General features: G+C 51.5%; 1 protein-coding gene across 1 annotated transcript; it reads right to left on the bottom strand.

The window, feature by feature from the left end:
• Positions 1-210: 210 nt before the first annotated feature.
• GUCA1A (guanylate cyclase activator 1A) lies at positions 211-8,094 on the bottom strand. Its single transcript, XM_027525061.1, has 4 exons — positions 6,755-8,094; positions 1,245-1,394; positions 791-884; positions 211-475 (listed from the first exon to the last, which is right to left on the bottom strand). Exons 1-4 carry the CDS (start codon positions 6,953-6,955, stop codon positions 303-305), a joined length of 618 nt encoding a protein of 205 aa, XP_027380862.1. The 5' UTR covers positions 6,956-8,094; the 3' UTR covers positions 211-302.
• Positions 8,095-14,196: the final 6,102 nt, after the last annotated feature.

Raw genomic sequence — 14,196 nt, 5'->3', positions numbered from 1 at the left:
GAACCAGAGCTCAGTGGAAGAGCTGGTAAAAGCTGGGGGAGGTGCAGGAAGGGAGTAGGGAGGAGCCTGACGGATGCTGAAGGCTGCCCAGAGCAAGGAGCAGTCACCATCAGCTGAATCACACAGAGAGTTCCGGAAAGGTCCCCCGCTCTGGACCACTGCCCCTGTGCTGCCACCATGGACTCCTAAGAAGTGAGCTGAGCCTTCGAGTTCAGTAGACTCTATCTAGTATTAAAACAACAGTGAAACAGCAGGCACCACCGTACACACCCTCCCCAGTACAGAAAGAGCAGGCAGTGAGCTCAGCCGTCGGCCTCCGCGGCCTCCGTTTCCCTGCCGCTAGCCCCCTCCTCATCCTGCTCTCCATTCTGGAGCCTGCGCACAATGCGGGTAAGGTCCAGGCTTCGGGTCAGCGTGTCCAAGAGCATCTGGTCCTTCTGGACGCCCTCCATGAACTCCTCTAGGGAGAGTTCCCCTGGGGTGGAAAGAAAGGGCATCATGGGCAGGAGGCGTTGACGTCTGCTGACCGGGGCCCAGAGCTGCAATCTTGTAAGGGGGACAGAACCAAGGCTGGAGGAAGTGGCTGTGAACAGAGCCGGCCAAGGAGCCAGAGACCAAAGTCTGGTGCAGACATCCCCAAAAGCCAGCTCTGTGGCCAGGGCGGAGGCAGGCGGAGGAGGTAGCCAGCAGCAGCCCCTTGGTGCCTCCCTCTCCCCTCCTGCCCTCTCCCTTTCTGAGACTGGTGACAGCCCCAGTGCCCCTTCCCTGGGGAGCCCCAGCGCGGCCTCACCATCCCCATTGACGTCAATCTTGGAGAACACTGTATCGGTGAACTCCTCGGCGGTCATGGTCGAGTCGCTGCAGGGGTTAATGGCTCGGATGGCCTGGAAGGGAAGAAGTGAGAGGACCCGTCCTAACTCGTCTCAGCGGTGGATGGGGCAGAGAGAGCTAGTCAAGCTCCCGACGGGACAGTCGGGGAGCCAGGGGAGTAGAGGTCAAGGTGGCCCGGGACCTCAGACGGAGCAGGGGATGCGCTTCTACAGCTCTTGGTGCAGAAGAGGAAACTGAGGCCCAGGGGAACCTGGCCCAGGTCACGCAGCTGGTGAAGGCCCGAGCCGCAGCGGGGACCCTAAGTCTCAATCCCGTCCCCTTCCGAGCCCGCGGACCGACCCCAGCAGGCTGAAGACCCAACCCAGCTCTCAGCTCGGCCCCGCCCCTGCCCGGCCCTCGGCACCTGGAGTTACCCGGATGATGGTGAGCAGCTCGTCGCGGTCGATGCATCCGTTGCCGTCCACGTCGTAGAGCTTGAAGTACCAACGCAGCTTCTGTTCCACCTTCCCCTTGAGGACCAGGCTCAGAGCCGCCACGTACTCCATGAAATCAATGTAGCCGTCCTGGGCGGGGGGCGTGGCCGCCTGAGCCCCTCTGTCTAGGCCCCGCCCCGGCCCCGCCCCCTGCCCGGAGCCGCTGGGGGAACCAGGAGACGCTGAGCCCAGGCCCTGACCGACGCCCCGCCCCCGGCCCCGGCCCCGCCCCCGAAGCCCCCAGGGGCCCAGGAGACGCTGAGCGTCTCGGATAAACCAACCGCCCACTGGAGTGTAAATGGCTTATTGCTATCACTTCACAGGTAACTTTGGTTCCAGCCACCGCTGTGATCCTCAAACTTCAGCCCTTCCAATTTGGTGGGTGTGGTTGCAAGATGTGTGTAGTTGAGACACGAACCCCTTAGGAATAGGGGCGTAATTTGGATGCGTTCTAACGCGCCTGGATAAGGGATAGAGGTAGACTTGGAGGGATCGAGCGCTTTTCTCCTTCTTCCCTTTATTCTTGGAAGCTTACTGAGCACCGACTAGGCGCTGTGATAGGCTGAGGATTCAGAAATCAGTAAGATAAAGCCCGTCCTGACGGGAGCGCCGCGTTGAGGACACAGGCTGAAATCCTGGCCCCACCTTCTCAAATATGTAGGATCTGGGAGAAAGGATTCAACAGGACTCTGACCCTTGATCAGTAGTAGTTATAATAGCTCCCATCTCCATGGAATTGATGTGGACTTAAATAAATGCAGGTATGTAAGGCACTCAACACTGCCTGGCGCATAGTAAGCACTCCGTAAATGTCAGCTATTATTATTATTACTACCACCAAGGCTTCTCTGGTAGCTCAGACGGTAAAGAGTTTGCCTACCAGGCAGGAGACCCAGGTTTGATCCCTGGGTCAGGAAGATCCCCTGGAGAAGGAACCCACTCCAGTATTCTTGCCTGGAAAATCACATGAACCGAGGAGCCTGACGGGCTATACCCCATGGGGTCACAGAGTCGGACACGACTGAACGACTAACACATACGTTATTATTACCATCACTATAAGGAAATCATGGTGCCATCATGACATATGTTCAGGGCAGCACATCTGGACGGGACATTATGGAATCACAGACCAGGACAGTGACCAGGCAAAAGCAGCAGAAAGGCTTCCCGGGGGAGGTTGTGCCCTCACTGAGTCTTGGAGGGATTGGCCATGGGGGAAGGTGGTACAAGATATTCCTGCAGGATATTTCCCCAGGAGCCCCCATATGTTCAGCAGCTGACTTTCCACCTGGCCCTGCCAGCCCTACCAATAGGGTCAGGGAAGCAGGAAACACAGGCCTGCCTCTGCCCACCTTCCGCCCAAGTCAAGTGAATCTGGGAAAGGGAAGCCTGTGTCTTGCAGAGAGGATGAGTGCTGAAAGGAAAGGGGCATTGGACTCAGAGCCTGTGAACCCAGAGTCCAGCCTCTATTGCTCCACTTACTCACAACCCTCACTCTGGAACCGGGAAGTTACTGAGTGGCAGGTTTGGGATCTGTATGAAGAACTCTTTAACAGACAGAACTACCCACAGTGGAAGGGACAGCTTCGTGCAGTAATGAGCTCCCTGTCCCTGAAAGTGTGCAAGCAGAGGCTGGGGTACTGTTATTAGGGATGTGGCAGAGATGGGACAAGAAGGCCTCCAAGAGTTCCCAATCATGTGCTGGCCTTAGGTGAGGCCTTAACCACTCTGACCTCCACGATGGAAGTCAAAATCATAGTGAATATTTTCAGGGTGTTTCCCCATGTTCAAGGGCTTTCCTACACATGGCTGTGCCATGGGGCATGCAGGATCTTAGTTCCCCAACCAGGGATCGAACCCATGCCCGCTGCAGTGGAAATGCGGAATCTTAACCACTGGACCACCAGGGAAGCCCCTCAATCAGCCCTTGACCAACCCTCCTCTCAGGGTCTTTGTCACGGTGGAGCCAGGCCCCCCTGCAGCCATGCTCAGAGAAGCAAGAGGTTTGCTTTCTTACCACTGTGGAGATTTCCCCCAAGCAAGGGGACAGAGGGTAAGGACACTTTGCTTTCCACTTTTTATCTCTCTATATTGTTGGAAACTTTTACAGTGAGCTGTCATTTCTTGGTAATTAAAATTTTTCTTAATTTTATAACTTTTTGTAATTAAAAAATGGCCAGAATGGGGCAATGGAAAGGCAGGTGCGTTTGTTCCAGAAAGACCTAAACCATGTCTTGGGAGGGGTGTGGCCTTGGACAAGTCAGATAGCCTCAGGGTCTCAGTTCTGAGACGGAAAGACAGTGTGTGCTTTTCAGGATTGTGGTCTGGGTTAGATCTGTAATAAGACTACAACAATACTAACTTGTTTTGTGTGCTTCAGGTGAGGTGTGTTTCACTCACTTTACTCCTTTAATCTCACAACCACCTCTGGGTATTTCTATCTCTGTTTTCAGATGAAAAGCTGAAGGTGAGAGAGGTTAGGCCACACGCTAGTGAATGACAAAGGCTTGCCTAGAAACTGAGTCTCCTTGAGAATTCCCTGGTTGTCCCGTGGTTAGGACTTGGCACTTCCATTGCCAGGAGAGCGTGGGTTCAATCCCTAGTCAGGGAACTAAGATCCCACAAGCCTTGTGGCACAGCCAATAAACAAATAAATAAATATTAATAAACTGAGTCTCTTAATTGCCACCCAGCGCTCAGATGCAAGGATGGGAGATTTACATTGATTTGTGTGCACCTGTGTGATTGCCAGGCACACTCAAGCTCAGGCAAAACTCTGAAGTAAGCAAAGCATATGCAGGTTGCCCTGGTCACATTCCCTACTCATGGCCGTACCCTCAAACCCTGACCATCTGCCACAGTACCCGAGGATACAGCTCTCTTCTAGTTCAAGGGCTGGCAAACTTTTTCTACAAAGGGCACATAGCACATATTTCAGTTTTGATGATCTGTAAAAGGAGTATGTGGTGTGTTTTAACAAAACTTCATTGACAAAAATAGGCCCAAGGGCTATTGTTTGCACTATCCAAAACTTCCAGTCTTCTGTATCAAAGCTTCCTAGTCCTGGGTCTCATCTTGTAGCCAACCTGCCCCACTGTCTTTTACTGGTGACAGTGGGTGGAAGTTGTGTCCAAAGTGTGATTTCTGCCTTCAGTGTACAAGACACTTCAAATGTTACAAAGATGCTCTTCAGTTTAGCAAGTATGAATGTTAATTAATATATATTATATATAAGTAGTCCATAAAACTAATAATTTCTCATATAGTCATTCACTCAAGTAAAAATACTGATTGATCTCCTACTGTGTTCTAGGCACTGTTCTAGGTGCAAAGGATACAGCAATGAAAAAGACAGAAATCCCTGCCTTTGTGGAGCTCACATTCCATCAGGGAGATTGACCATAATCATAGAGCATGTCTCGTCTTTGTATTAGAAGATGACATCATCTTCTAATACAAAGACGAGACATGCTCTAGGGGAAAAGGGAAGGTTGAGGAAATGCCCAGGTGAGGACTAGTCCCAGTTAAATAGGGCTGAAACCAGGACATCAGGGTAGTACCAGTGGAAAGGAGACATTTGACCAGAGCCTTGCAGCTGGGGAAGGTGTGAGCTGAGTGGAATTCTGGAGGAAGACTGCCTGGTGGAACCAGGCCCTAAGGCGGGGGTGTGAGTAGAATCAAAGACGGGGGTTTGGGACAATACAAGTGGCGCTTTAAAAAAAAGTAAAAGTATTCGTTGCTCAGTTGTGTCCGGCTGTTTGTGACCCCATGGACTGTAGCCTGCCTGGCTCCTCTGTCCATAGAATTCTCCAGGCAGAAATACTGGAGTGGGTTGCCATTCCCTTCTCCAAGGGATCTTTCTGACCCACGGATAGAAGCCGGGTCTCCAGCACTTGCAGGCGAATTCTACTGAGTCATCAGTGGTGCCTACATGTGACAGAAATTGAAGAGCTAGCATTTGAATGACTCAGTTAGCCAAATTGTTGAGGGGTTGCCACGCCCCGGTGTCATAAGTGTCATCTTAGATCTGAGATCCAAAGGGTTATCTTGATTCAAAGCGTTTCCTTAACAGGCAAGAAGCTGAGCTCTTTCAGTGCATTTGGGTATGAGTTGAGGCTCAACCATGGACTCTGACACCTTTTCAGGAAAGATCATTTCTTCTGGAGTATTTCAGGGGTCTAGCGTGAGGATGCCATCCCTTCTTGGTCTCTATACCTTGGGCTCCAGTACTCTGACCCTGCACCTCTTTTAGGAAAGCCCTCAGGCACCACAGTGCTGCCCTTGAGGCTGGGGCTCAAAGCCCATAAGCTGCTTTGGCCCCTTGATCCTAAACATTAGTGAGTTTTTAAATAGCCTCTGAGCCTCAGCTTTCCCTAGAAGCCCCACCTACAATGATGTTGGGACCCTCTGGGCAGCGAGGAGAGCTGGAAAAGCCCTGGGCAATGTCTCCCCAGCGTGCAGTGGACACTTGGCAGCTTCCTGTCCTCACCTTGGAGGAGGCAGCTGGGGGCCAGAGGGTGGGGGGAGATAGATGTATGGATTTACGTTCTTCTACCACTACATCTTGACTGAATTGCTCCAAATTAATGGAAGGTTTGCTCTGAAATACCAAGAAACATCTTAACTAATGCTCCTGATGTCCATGACAGTTGACGGTGAATAAGCTGAGGCAGAGCGGGGAAGAAATGGGCTCCAAGGCCACCCAGCTGATGAAAACTAGGGACAGAAACTTACAGTGTCCCCTCTATCTTCTCAGGAAGCCCTCACCTGGTGCGTTCAGGTGATCCCTTGGGGAGACATCTATAATTTGACCACTGCACAGACCTTCAGGCCCTCTTAGGATGAACTGAGGTCACTGGGGACTTGGGAGCTGGAGTGGCCTGGGTTCCCCGGTGACCAGGCAACCCTGACTGTCCCAGTTCTAGGGTCCACAGATCATCATGGGATGGGTGACCCAAACAACGTGGACCTGCCCACCCCAGACCAGCGGGCCTGAAGCCAGCCTGAAGCTCATCACCCTGCTCTCTGCCCTCCGCGCCTCTGCCTTCTGCATCCTGGGAGCATCTGAGGGCCTGTGCAGAGGCACCAGGTGCAGCACCAAGCACTTAGTAGGTGCTTGTCAACCGTCTTGTAAGTGTTCACGTTGTTCTGGGGTAAATTGCGCATGTGGAAGAGGCAGAGGAAACCAACGTTTAGCCTCCGAGTGCACTGACCAGGGTCTCCCTCTCTCTCTCTTCCTTGGGGATGAGGGCTGATTCATTTCCAAACCTCCAGTGCCTGACGCACAGTAGGTGCTCAATGGACGTTAGAAAACTGGAGTCACTGATGTAGATACTCAGTCTCCCAGATAAACAGTCATTCCTCCAGCTGTCCTCACACTTGCCCCCCCACCCCCACACTAGCCCCGGGACATCCCTGCAGCGCTCCCCACCCAGAGCCCAGCTCACTTTGTTGAAGTCAAAGGTCTCAAACATCTGCTCCACGTACTGGCTGGCCCACGGGCTCAGGTTCTTGAGGCCGAAGAACTGGCGGAACTCGTAGAGGGTGAGCTGGCCGGAGGGGCACTCTGTCATGAACTTCTTGTACCACTGGTGGCACTCGGTGCTGCTCAGCTCCTCCACCGACTTACCGTCCATAATGTTCCCCATCGCTCAGGCCTGCGGGAGGCTGATGCCCAAGGCGGACCGGTTCTTTTCACCGCTGGTCCCCACACCAGCGCGGCTGGGCTTCCTAACACTGGGCCCTCCTCGCTCACAAGCCTGAGTTCCCCAGATCTGAGCGAGGAAGGGCCTGAATCCCAAAGCGCAGGGAAATGACTAGAGGAGGTAAGCAGAGGAGAGGAGGTCACGGGGGCTGTGCAAGCCTACACCAGATCCAAGGGCTGCCGGAAAACTTGTGTTAAAAGTCCCCACTAAATCCTTGCAGCCAATGGAGACCCGCTCACTCTAAGAAGAGGAGCGAAAATAGAACAAAGCTTAGGGGACCAGAGGCCCAGGATTACAGTCTTGAGCTGGAGGTGAGAGGATTTTCTTACCCAATTTGCAATCTCCTGATCCCTACTTATGGGGACAAAGTGGGTGGCCAGCCAACAGCTGTTCCTATCCTGTCACCGCCACTCCCTTCTCCTGGTTTGAATGGGTGCTCAGTGTTTCTGGTTCCTGTCCTCGGACACGGAATTGAGGTACCTATGAGAAAGATCTGGTCTCTCTTCCAGAGCTGGGCCAGCTGAGGGCCCTTGAGAGGACTGCTGTGTACAGTTACCCAGGCTGTGCACTGCACTTGGCCATCATGACAGAGGGGTTCCAATCACACCACGGACAGTTAATATATGAGAGGGCCTGGGTGATGCTGAGTTTATGGGCTCCCCAGATGAGACCAGAGAAGTCAGAGGGAAACCCCTTTTACATAAAACTGCACAAATACACATAGCCTCGCACATACACACACACACACACACACACACACTGGTCCTGTTTTGACCACACTTATGTTCCTGGAAACTGCATCTTTCCCATCATGGGAGGCTTGAATTCAGCCCTCCATCTCACTCTAAACCTGACACCATCACCACTCAGGGGCATGGGGGAGGGGACACTGAGTGTGTGCCTAGTGGCCTGGGGCATGCGTGTGTGTGTGTTTGTGTGTTTGTGAGTGCAGGCACACAGGTGCATGAGTGTGCTGCTACCTGCTGGTCCTGGAAGCGTCCCTGGCTGAGAATAGAAGCCCATCTATGCAGCAACATCTTTCTCTAATCTCTAGTGGCATACTCTCTGGCCATAGACTATTTTATATATATATATATAATTTTTAAAATATTTATTTATTTGGCTGCACTGCCAGGTCTTAGTTGCAGCACGAAGAACCCTTAGTTGTGTCATGCGAACTCTTGGTGGTGGCATGTGGGAAGCGTGGACTCTTAGCCACTGGACCGCCAGAGAAGTCCCCAGCCAGCGTTCAAGTGCACTTAAGCCCTAGCTCTGTCCTGTCCCTTCCCTGTTTGCTTCTCTCATCTGCTACATGGACCACCCTCTCTTCATTTAAATAAAAAAGTAAACTAGAGGAGGCTTCCCTGACAGGCCAGTGGTTAAGACTTCGCCTTCCAATAAAGGGGGTGCAGGTTAGATCCCTGGGTTTGATTCCTGCTTGGGGAGCTAAGATCCCACATGCCTCACGGCCAAAAAATCAAAACATCAAACAGAAGTAATACTGTAACAAATGCAATGAAGACTTTTAAAATAGTCCACATCAAAAACATATTAAAAAAAAAAGCAAACTAGAACCCTCAGAGGCAGTTTGAGGATGGAGGCACCAGGAAGACAGTAGTTCTTATACAGTTTTGTGGAAAGAGTGTCAGGCTGTCATCCTAAGATCACTTCCTAAGAACTGGACAGAAGGAACTGGGTTTGGAGAGGTCAGCTCAGAGAGATGGGCCAGCTCAACAAAGAAGGGCAATCACAGCCTTCCAGCCATCAGGGCCCAGTCCTGTGTATCCACAGGCTGTGAGCACTGGCTGGGTGGAGGGAGGAGCCTGGAGTGATGGGATCTGTGCCCCTGAATATTGCTCAGTTCTAGAAGCCCTCTCTCAGGGGGACACCCCCTTCCAATAGCTCAGGGCACAGAAGAACCACCGGAAGCAGAACCCTGGGCACCCAGGGAGAGATTTCCCTCCTTGACAGAGGAACCTCTTGGGGCTGTTTCTCTGGCCTGATCTACAGGCATCTGCCAGATATAACAGAGGAGGGGATGGGGTGGGGGGACTACGTGCTCTGGACCAGGTCTCTGCCTTCTCAGACCAGGTTTTCCCCCAGGGAGCAGTTTTCTTCCTTTCCATTATCCACTAGAAGGTCTCCTTTCCAGTTCTCCAGCTCTTTTTGCCCATTCTGAGAAAGTTCATCCAAAGGACCCGAGTTAAGAATGCCCCTTTAGAAGACCAGAGAGAGAGAAAGACTGAGACCAGAGTGATGCCAATACAGTTGTCCTTGTCACTTGTGAACATGATACCTATGATGAGAAGGAAATCACCAAAATGTTAACAGGGTCATCTCTAAGTTATGAGATCACCAGTGATTTTTTAATCTTTGCTTTAAAAAAAATAATCTGCATCTCAAAAAATGGTTCATGGGAATTCCCCAGCAGTTCAATAGTTAGAACTCGGTGTTTTCATTGCCTAGGGGCCAAGGTTCAATTCCTGGTCGGGGAACTAAGATCCTGCAAGCCATGCTGCGGAGCCAAAATAAATAAAAAAATTTAAAAATAACACTTCATAATGCACATATGTTGCTCACATAAACAGAAGATAACCATTTTTGAAAAAAGAATCAAATGGGACTGTTTTACTTCTCTTTCACCTAAAACGATCGACTTAAGGTGCATTGCAGGGGAGGGGGGCTCTGGGATCTGCCTGCTTTGATCAAGTTCTCCAGAGCATGGTTTTTTCCAGGGGTGAGAGGGCAGAGAGGGCTCCTCCCTTTATTTCGCTTGGGACCCAGGCTAGGATCCATGTCCTTGCAGAGTCCTTTCAGGCCCAGGTTTTGAAATGAAGAGGTCAAGGAGGAGGTGACAGCTCATCTTTCCATCTCTGCTTACATCCTCCTCACTCTTCATGCGTGAGCACAAAAGTCACCCCCTCTGTGAAGCCTTCTGAATCTGCAGGATTCACCTTCCCTTGATTCATCTTGCTTATGTGTTCTATTAGTTTTCGACATTGCATAACAAATTACCCACAAAGTCATCAGCTTCAAACTATGCACATTTATTATCTCACAGCTTCTGTGGACCAGGAGTCTAGACCTGGCTCAACGGCATCCTCTGCCCAGGATTTCACAAGGCTGGAAACAAGGTACCATCTGGGCTATGTTTTCATCTGAAGGCTTGACTGGGGAAGCAACCACTTCTACCTCATCCAGGTCTTTGGTAGAACTCATTTCCTGTGACTGTAGGACTGAAGCCACGGCTCTCTGCTAGACATTGTCTGGAGGACACTCTCAGGTCCGAGAAGTTGCCCAAAGTTTCTAGAAGCTGCCCACGGTTCCTCTTTACATAGACTCCTCAACATGGCTGCTTATTTTATCAAGTCAGTGAGGAGATCCTCTCTGTAATCTGCTAAAATGGAATCTCATATAGTGGAACCTCATCAAGGAAGTGACACCCATGACCTTTGCCATAGTCTGTGGAGTAGAAGCAAGCCACAGGTCTCACCTACACTCAGAGGGAGGGGACTGTAGAAAGGCAGGAACAACAGGTGGAAGTCATTACAGCTTACTTTAAAGTCTATGATAGTCACACTTTTACAATAACAGACAGAACACTCATTTCTTTCTGGAATTGTAAGCAGCTGGTTATTACCAGCCTGTCCTCAGGAATCCAGCAAGCTCCCCAGTAGAGACCTCTGTCTTCCTCATTTTTTTACAACACTCCAGCACCCAGTACCATGGATCCCACATGGTCATGTGCTGGTTATGCTGTTGGCCCCTGCCTCACTCCTTCTCTACCTTTGTTGGTCTGCTCTGAGCCCCAGGAGGCTGAACCCTGTGGACTGGATCACCTGGGCTCCCTGACCCTCTGGCTTCAAGCTAGGTTCATCCTTTGAGAAGCACTGCTAGGAGACTGGAGTATGGAAAAAGACCGAGGCTGGGTATCTGTTCCCCTCCATCCCTGCTGGGCCACAGTTTGGATCCTGGTTGTTTTCTTTGACTTTCAGCTACAGCTCCTGCTAGAATTCTCTCCAGTCTCCTGTGACAAAGCCTCATCCCTCTACCCCTCAGGCTTAGGGGTAAGAAGGGCTTCCTTCTGTTGCCACCCTCTAGGCATATCATCAGTCCCTTAACCATGCCCAGTTATCTGTGAACAGTTCCTTCATTACACACCCCCCCCCAAATTATCTTTTTGAGAGTAACATTTGACTGGGAGGGGCTCAATAAAACATTATTGAATGAATGAATGATAAGATAAGATTCAAGAGAGCTAATATAGACTAGAGCTCGTCTAAAACACCAGGCTAAGCTCGATGAACAGGCTCAAGACAGTCTTGTGCTATACTAATGCTAAGTCGCTTCAGTCATGTCTGACTCTGTGCGACCCCATAGACGGCAGCCCACCAGGCTCCCCCGTCCCTGGGATTCTCCAGGCAAGAACACTGGAGTGGGTTGCCATTTCCTTCTCCAATGCATGAAAGTGAAAAGTGAAAGTGAAGTCGCTCTGTTGTGTCCGACTCTTATTGACCCCATGGACTGCACCCTACCAGGCTCCTTTGCCCATGGGATTTTCCAGGCAAGAGTACTGGAGTGGGGTGCCATTGCCTTCTCCGACAGTCCTGTGGGATGGATGTTATTATTTCCATGTGAGACAGAAGAAATTGGGGGCAGAAAAATCACATTCTCAGGTTCACAAAATTTTTAAGTGGTAATGTACCAAAGTTTTCCCATGTTAATTCTTTCTTTTAGCCTAAGTCGTCAAATCGCTGGGAAGGGAACTTCCTGGCAGTCCAGTGGTTAGGACTCCACTTTCACTGCCAAGGGCCCAGGGTTCAATCCCTGGTCAGTTCAGTTCAGCCGCTCAGTCCTATTCTATTCTTTGTGACCCCATGGACTGCAGCACGCCAACCTTTCCCCTGGTCAGAAAACTAAGATTCCCATAAGCCACACTGCTGGGGGGAAAAATAAGTCTCTGGGCAAAAGGCTGGATGAACCTACAGAATCTATAAGCCCCTGAGTCTAGTGCCTTCCCTGTGGCCCCTCTGCCTGAGCAATCCCCCCACAGGGAGCTCACTCTGGCTGGCTGTGGGGCCCTGTCCCTCACTCCAGCCCAAGGTGCGAATGGAATCCACAGCTCCCCAGCCCGAGAGCCCAGCCTCTCCCTCTGCAGGGACTCTAGCAGTCCTGCCCCCCATCCCTCCCCCAGAGACACAGATGCCAGGTCAGAGAGATGGGGCTCCATAGCGAGGCATCCAGGAAGAGATGAATACCTGAGAGGAGGAAGAGACAGACCCGTGAGAGTGAGAGGAGGAAGAGAGGGACCCATGAGAGGAGGAAGAGACGGACCGGTGGGAGGAGGAAGAGACAGACCGTGGGAGGAGGAAGACTGGGACCCATGAGAGGAGTACAGAGGGTCTCAGTGGACGGCTCGTGCTGTGGCCGCGTGAGAGAGGACCGTGGCCTCCCCAGGCTGCTCTGTCTGCAGGACTCCTTCCCGGGACAGATGCCACACCAGAGTGAGAGCACCTACGGGGCTGAATGATGCCAAGGAGAGGGAACATGGCGGGCAGGGGTGTAGAGGTAGAAGCCATGCCGGGAAGGGATGGGAGGGGTGGCAATCCCAGTCCCTACTGACTCGCTCCAACGTGCCAGTCTGCCCACTGGCCACCTCCACAGAAACACAACAGAGCCCTAAGCATAGGTTCTGGGCCTCCAGAGAGTGTCCCGCCCAGACCGACCTGGCACCTTGGCTGGCTTTTGTCAAGGTGTCCTGGAAGCGTCGGTGGAGGCCGCTTTACCAAGGTGAACCTCTAGGGGGCGACCTTCTCCAGGAGCGAGGAGGAGGCGTCAGTTGAGCGCGTGCAGATACGGGCCCCGCCCCCACTCCTCAAGGTTGTCGGGTCTGGGGGCGCAGAGATGATTCTTGCTCGTCTTTGTAGCTCAAGGGCCCAGCATGCGCTAGTTGTTCACCCAGTGTCTGTGGGATGACTGTTGGGAGGTACAGCTTCGGGTTGTGCTGAAAACTTGCATTTATCTCTGTCTCTTGAAAAGCACACTGAAATGGCAATTCATTTCTAAAGGCTGCAGATCCAAAGAGACCAAGAAGAAGACAGCAGATGATAGGTTCTAATACAAATTTTGGACGAGAGAAACAGAGGGACGAGTGGTGCCTTCCCAGAGTGCGGAAAGTTGAAACCTGTGTGTGCTCAGAGAGGAGGAGGGGGGCTTCCCTGGTGATCCAGTAGCTAAGACTCCATGCTCCCAATGCAGACAACCTGGGTTCCATCCCTGGTCAGGGAACTGGATCCCACTTGCCATGACTAAGAGTTCGCATGCTGCCACTAAAGATCCCCAGTGCAGCAGCTGAGACCCGGTGCAGCCAAATAAATATATTAAGAATAAATAAAATTTTAAATTCCCACAACAGGACTCTGGAAGCTCAGGAGGTGGGCACAGAAGGTGTCATGGGGGCTGGGGTACCAGACAGGTGGGACAGAAGGAGGGGTACTGGTGGGAAGTTTGTGTCAGGAGCAACTAGTTCCCCAGAGGCCCTCCTCAAGGCAGCAGAACAGACATCTTAAGATGTCATCTCTCTCCTCCTGGCCCTGGGGGAACGTTATTCTGAGACTTGAACTGGACAAGCTCTAGCCTCGAGAGATAGCTCAAGAGAGAAGGGCTGCTCTGGAAACCAGAAAGTTATGGCAAAGTCTGCATATGAAAAGTGAGACCCCAGCCCAGCTCCTTCCCACACTGGCTCCATGAACAACCAGGAAGGAGAGACTTGATACCGATGCCAAATGGCCTGCTTCCAGCCAAGGATCACTAGACATTCGAGGAAAGCCTCTAATTTGAAAGACAGCCTACTTCAAATATAATATATAGAAAAACCTGGATCCTTTGATGTTAGGTGATATATTTAGGACACCCTCTCATCCTTTTTCTCTGGCTTGCCATCTTCTCTTCAGAGAAGGGTGTCCAGGGAAATCTGGCCAGTGCATTGGCTGCTTGTCTGGGTCCCCAGCATCCTGTCTCTTCATCCCACACCAGCCCCCTTGTCTCCTGTGCCCTAGAAGTATGCACCACTGAATCCACCACTCTACCTGCAATAAGACATGATTCCTAGAAATGAAACCAGTTAGAATCACTCAGTCATCTGCTGGTAAATATTTAACCACTGGCTCTCTGGAAAAAAAGAA

The sequence above is a fragment of the Bos indicus x Bos taurus genome, chromosome 23 (assembly GCF_003369695.1).
Source record: "Bos indicus x Bos taurus breed Angus x Brahman F1 hybrid chromosome 23, Bos_hybrid_MaternalHap_v2.0, whole genome shotgun sequence".
NCBI lineage: Eukaryota > Metazoa > Chordata > Mammalia > Artiodactyla > Bovidae > Bos > Bos indicus x Bos taurus.
The sequence above is the reverse complement of the archived record's forward strand: the minus strand, read 5'-3'. Positions and strand labels throughout refer to the sequence as shown.

Bases quoted from the DNA above. Each gene is read 5' to 3' on its own strand.
- GUCA1A (XM_027525061.1), bottom strand. From the start codon at position 6,955: ATGGGGAACATTATGGACGGTAAGTCGGTGGAGGAGCTGAGCAGCACC. The intron at 1,395-6,754 runs GTGAGCTGGGCT...CCCCCCGCCCAG, and splicing joins AGACCTTTGACTTCAACAAA to GACGGCTACATTGATTTCAT. The intron at 885-1,244 runs GTAACTCCAGGT...CTTCCCTTCCAG, and splicing joins AGCTGCTCACCATCATCCGG to GCCATCCGAGCCATTAACCC.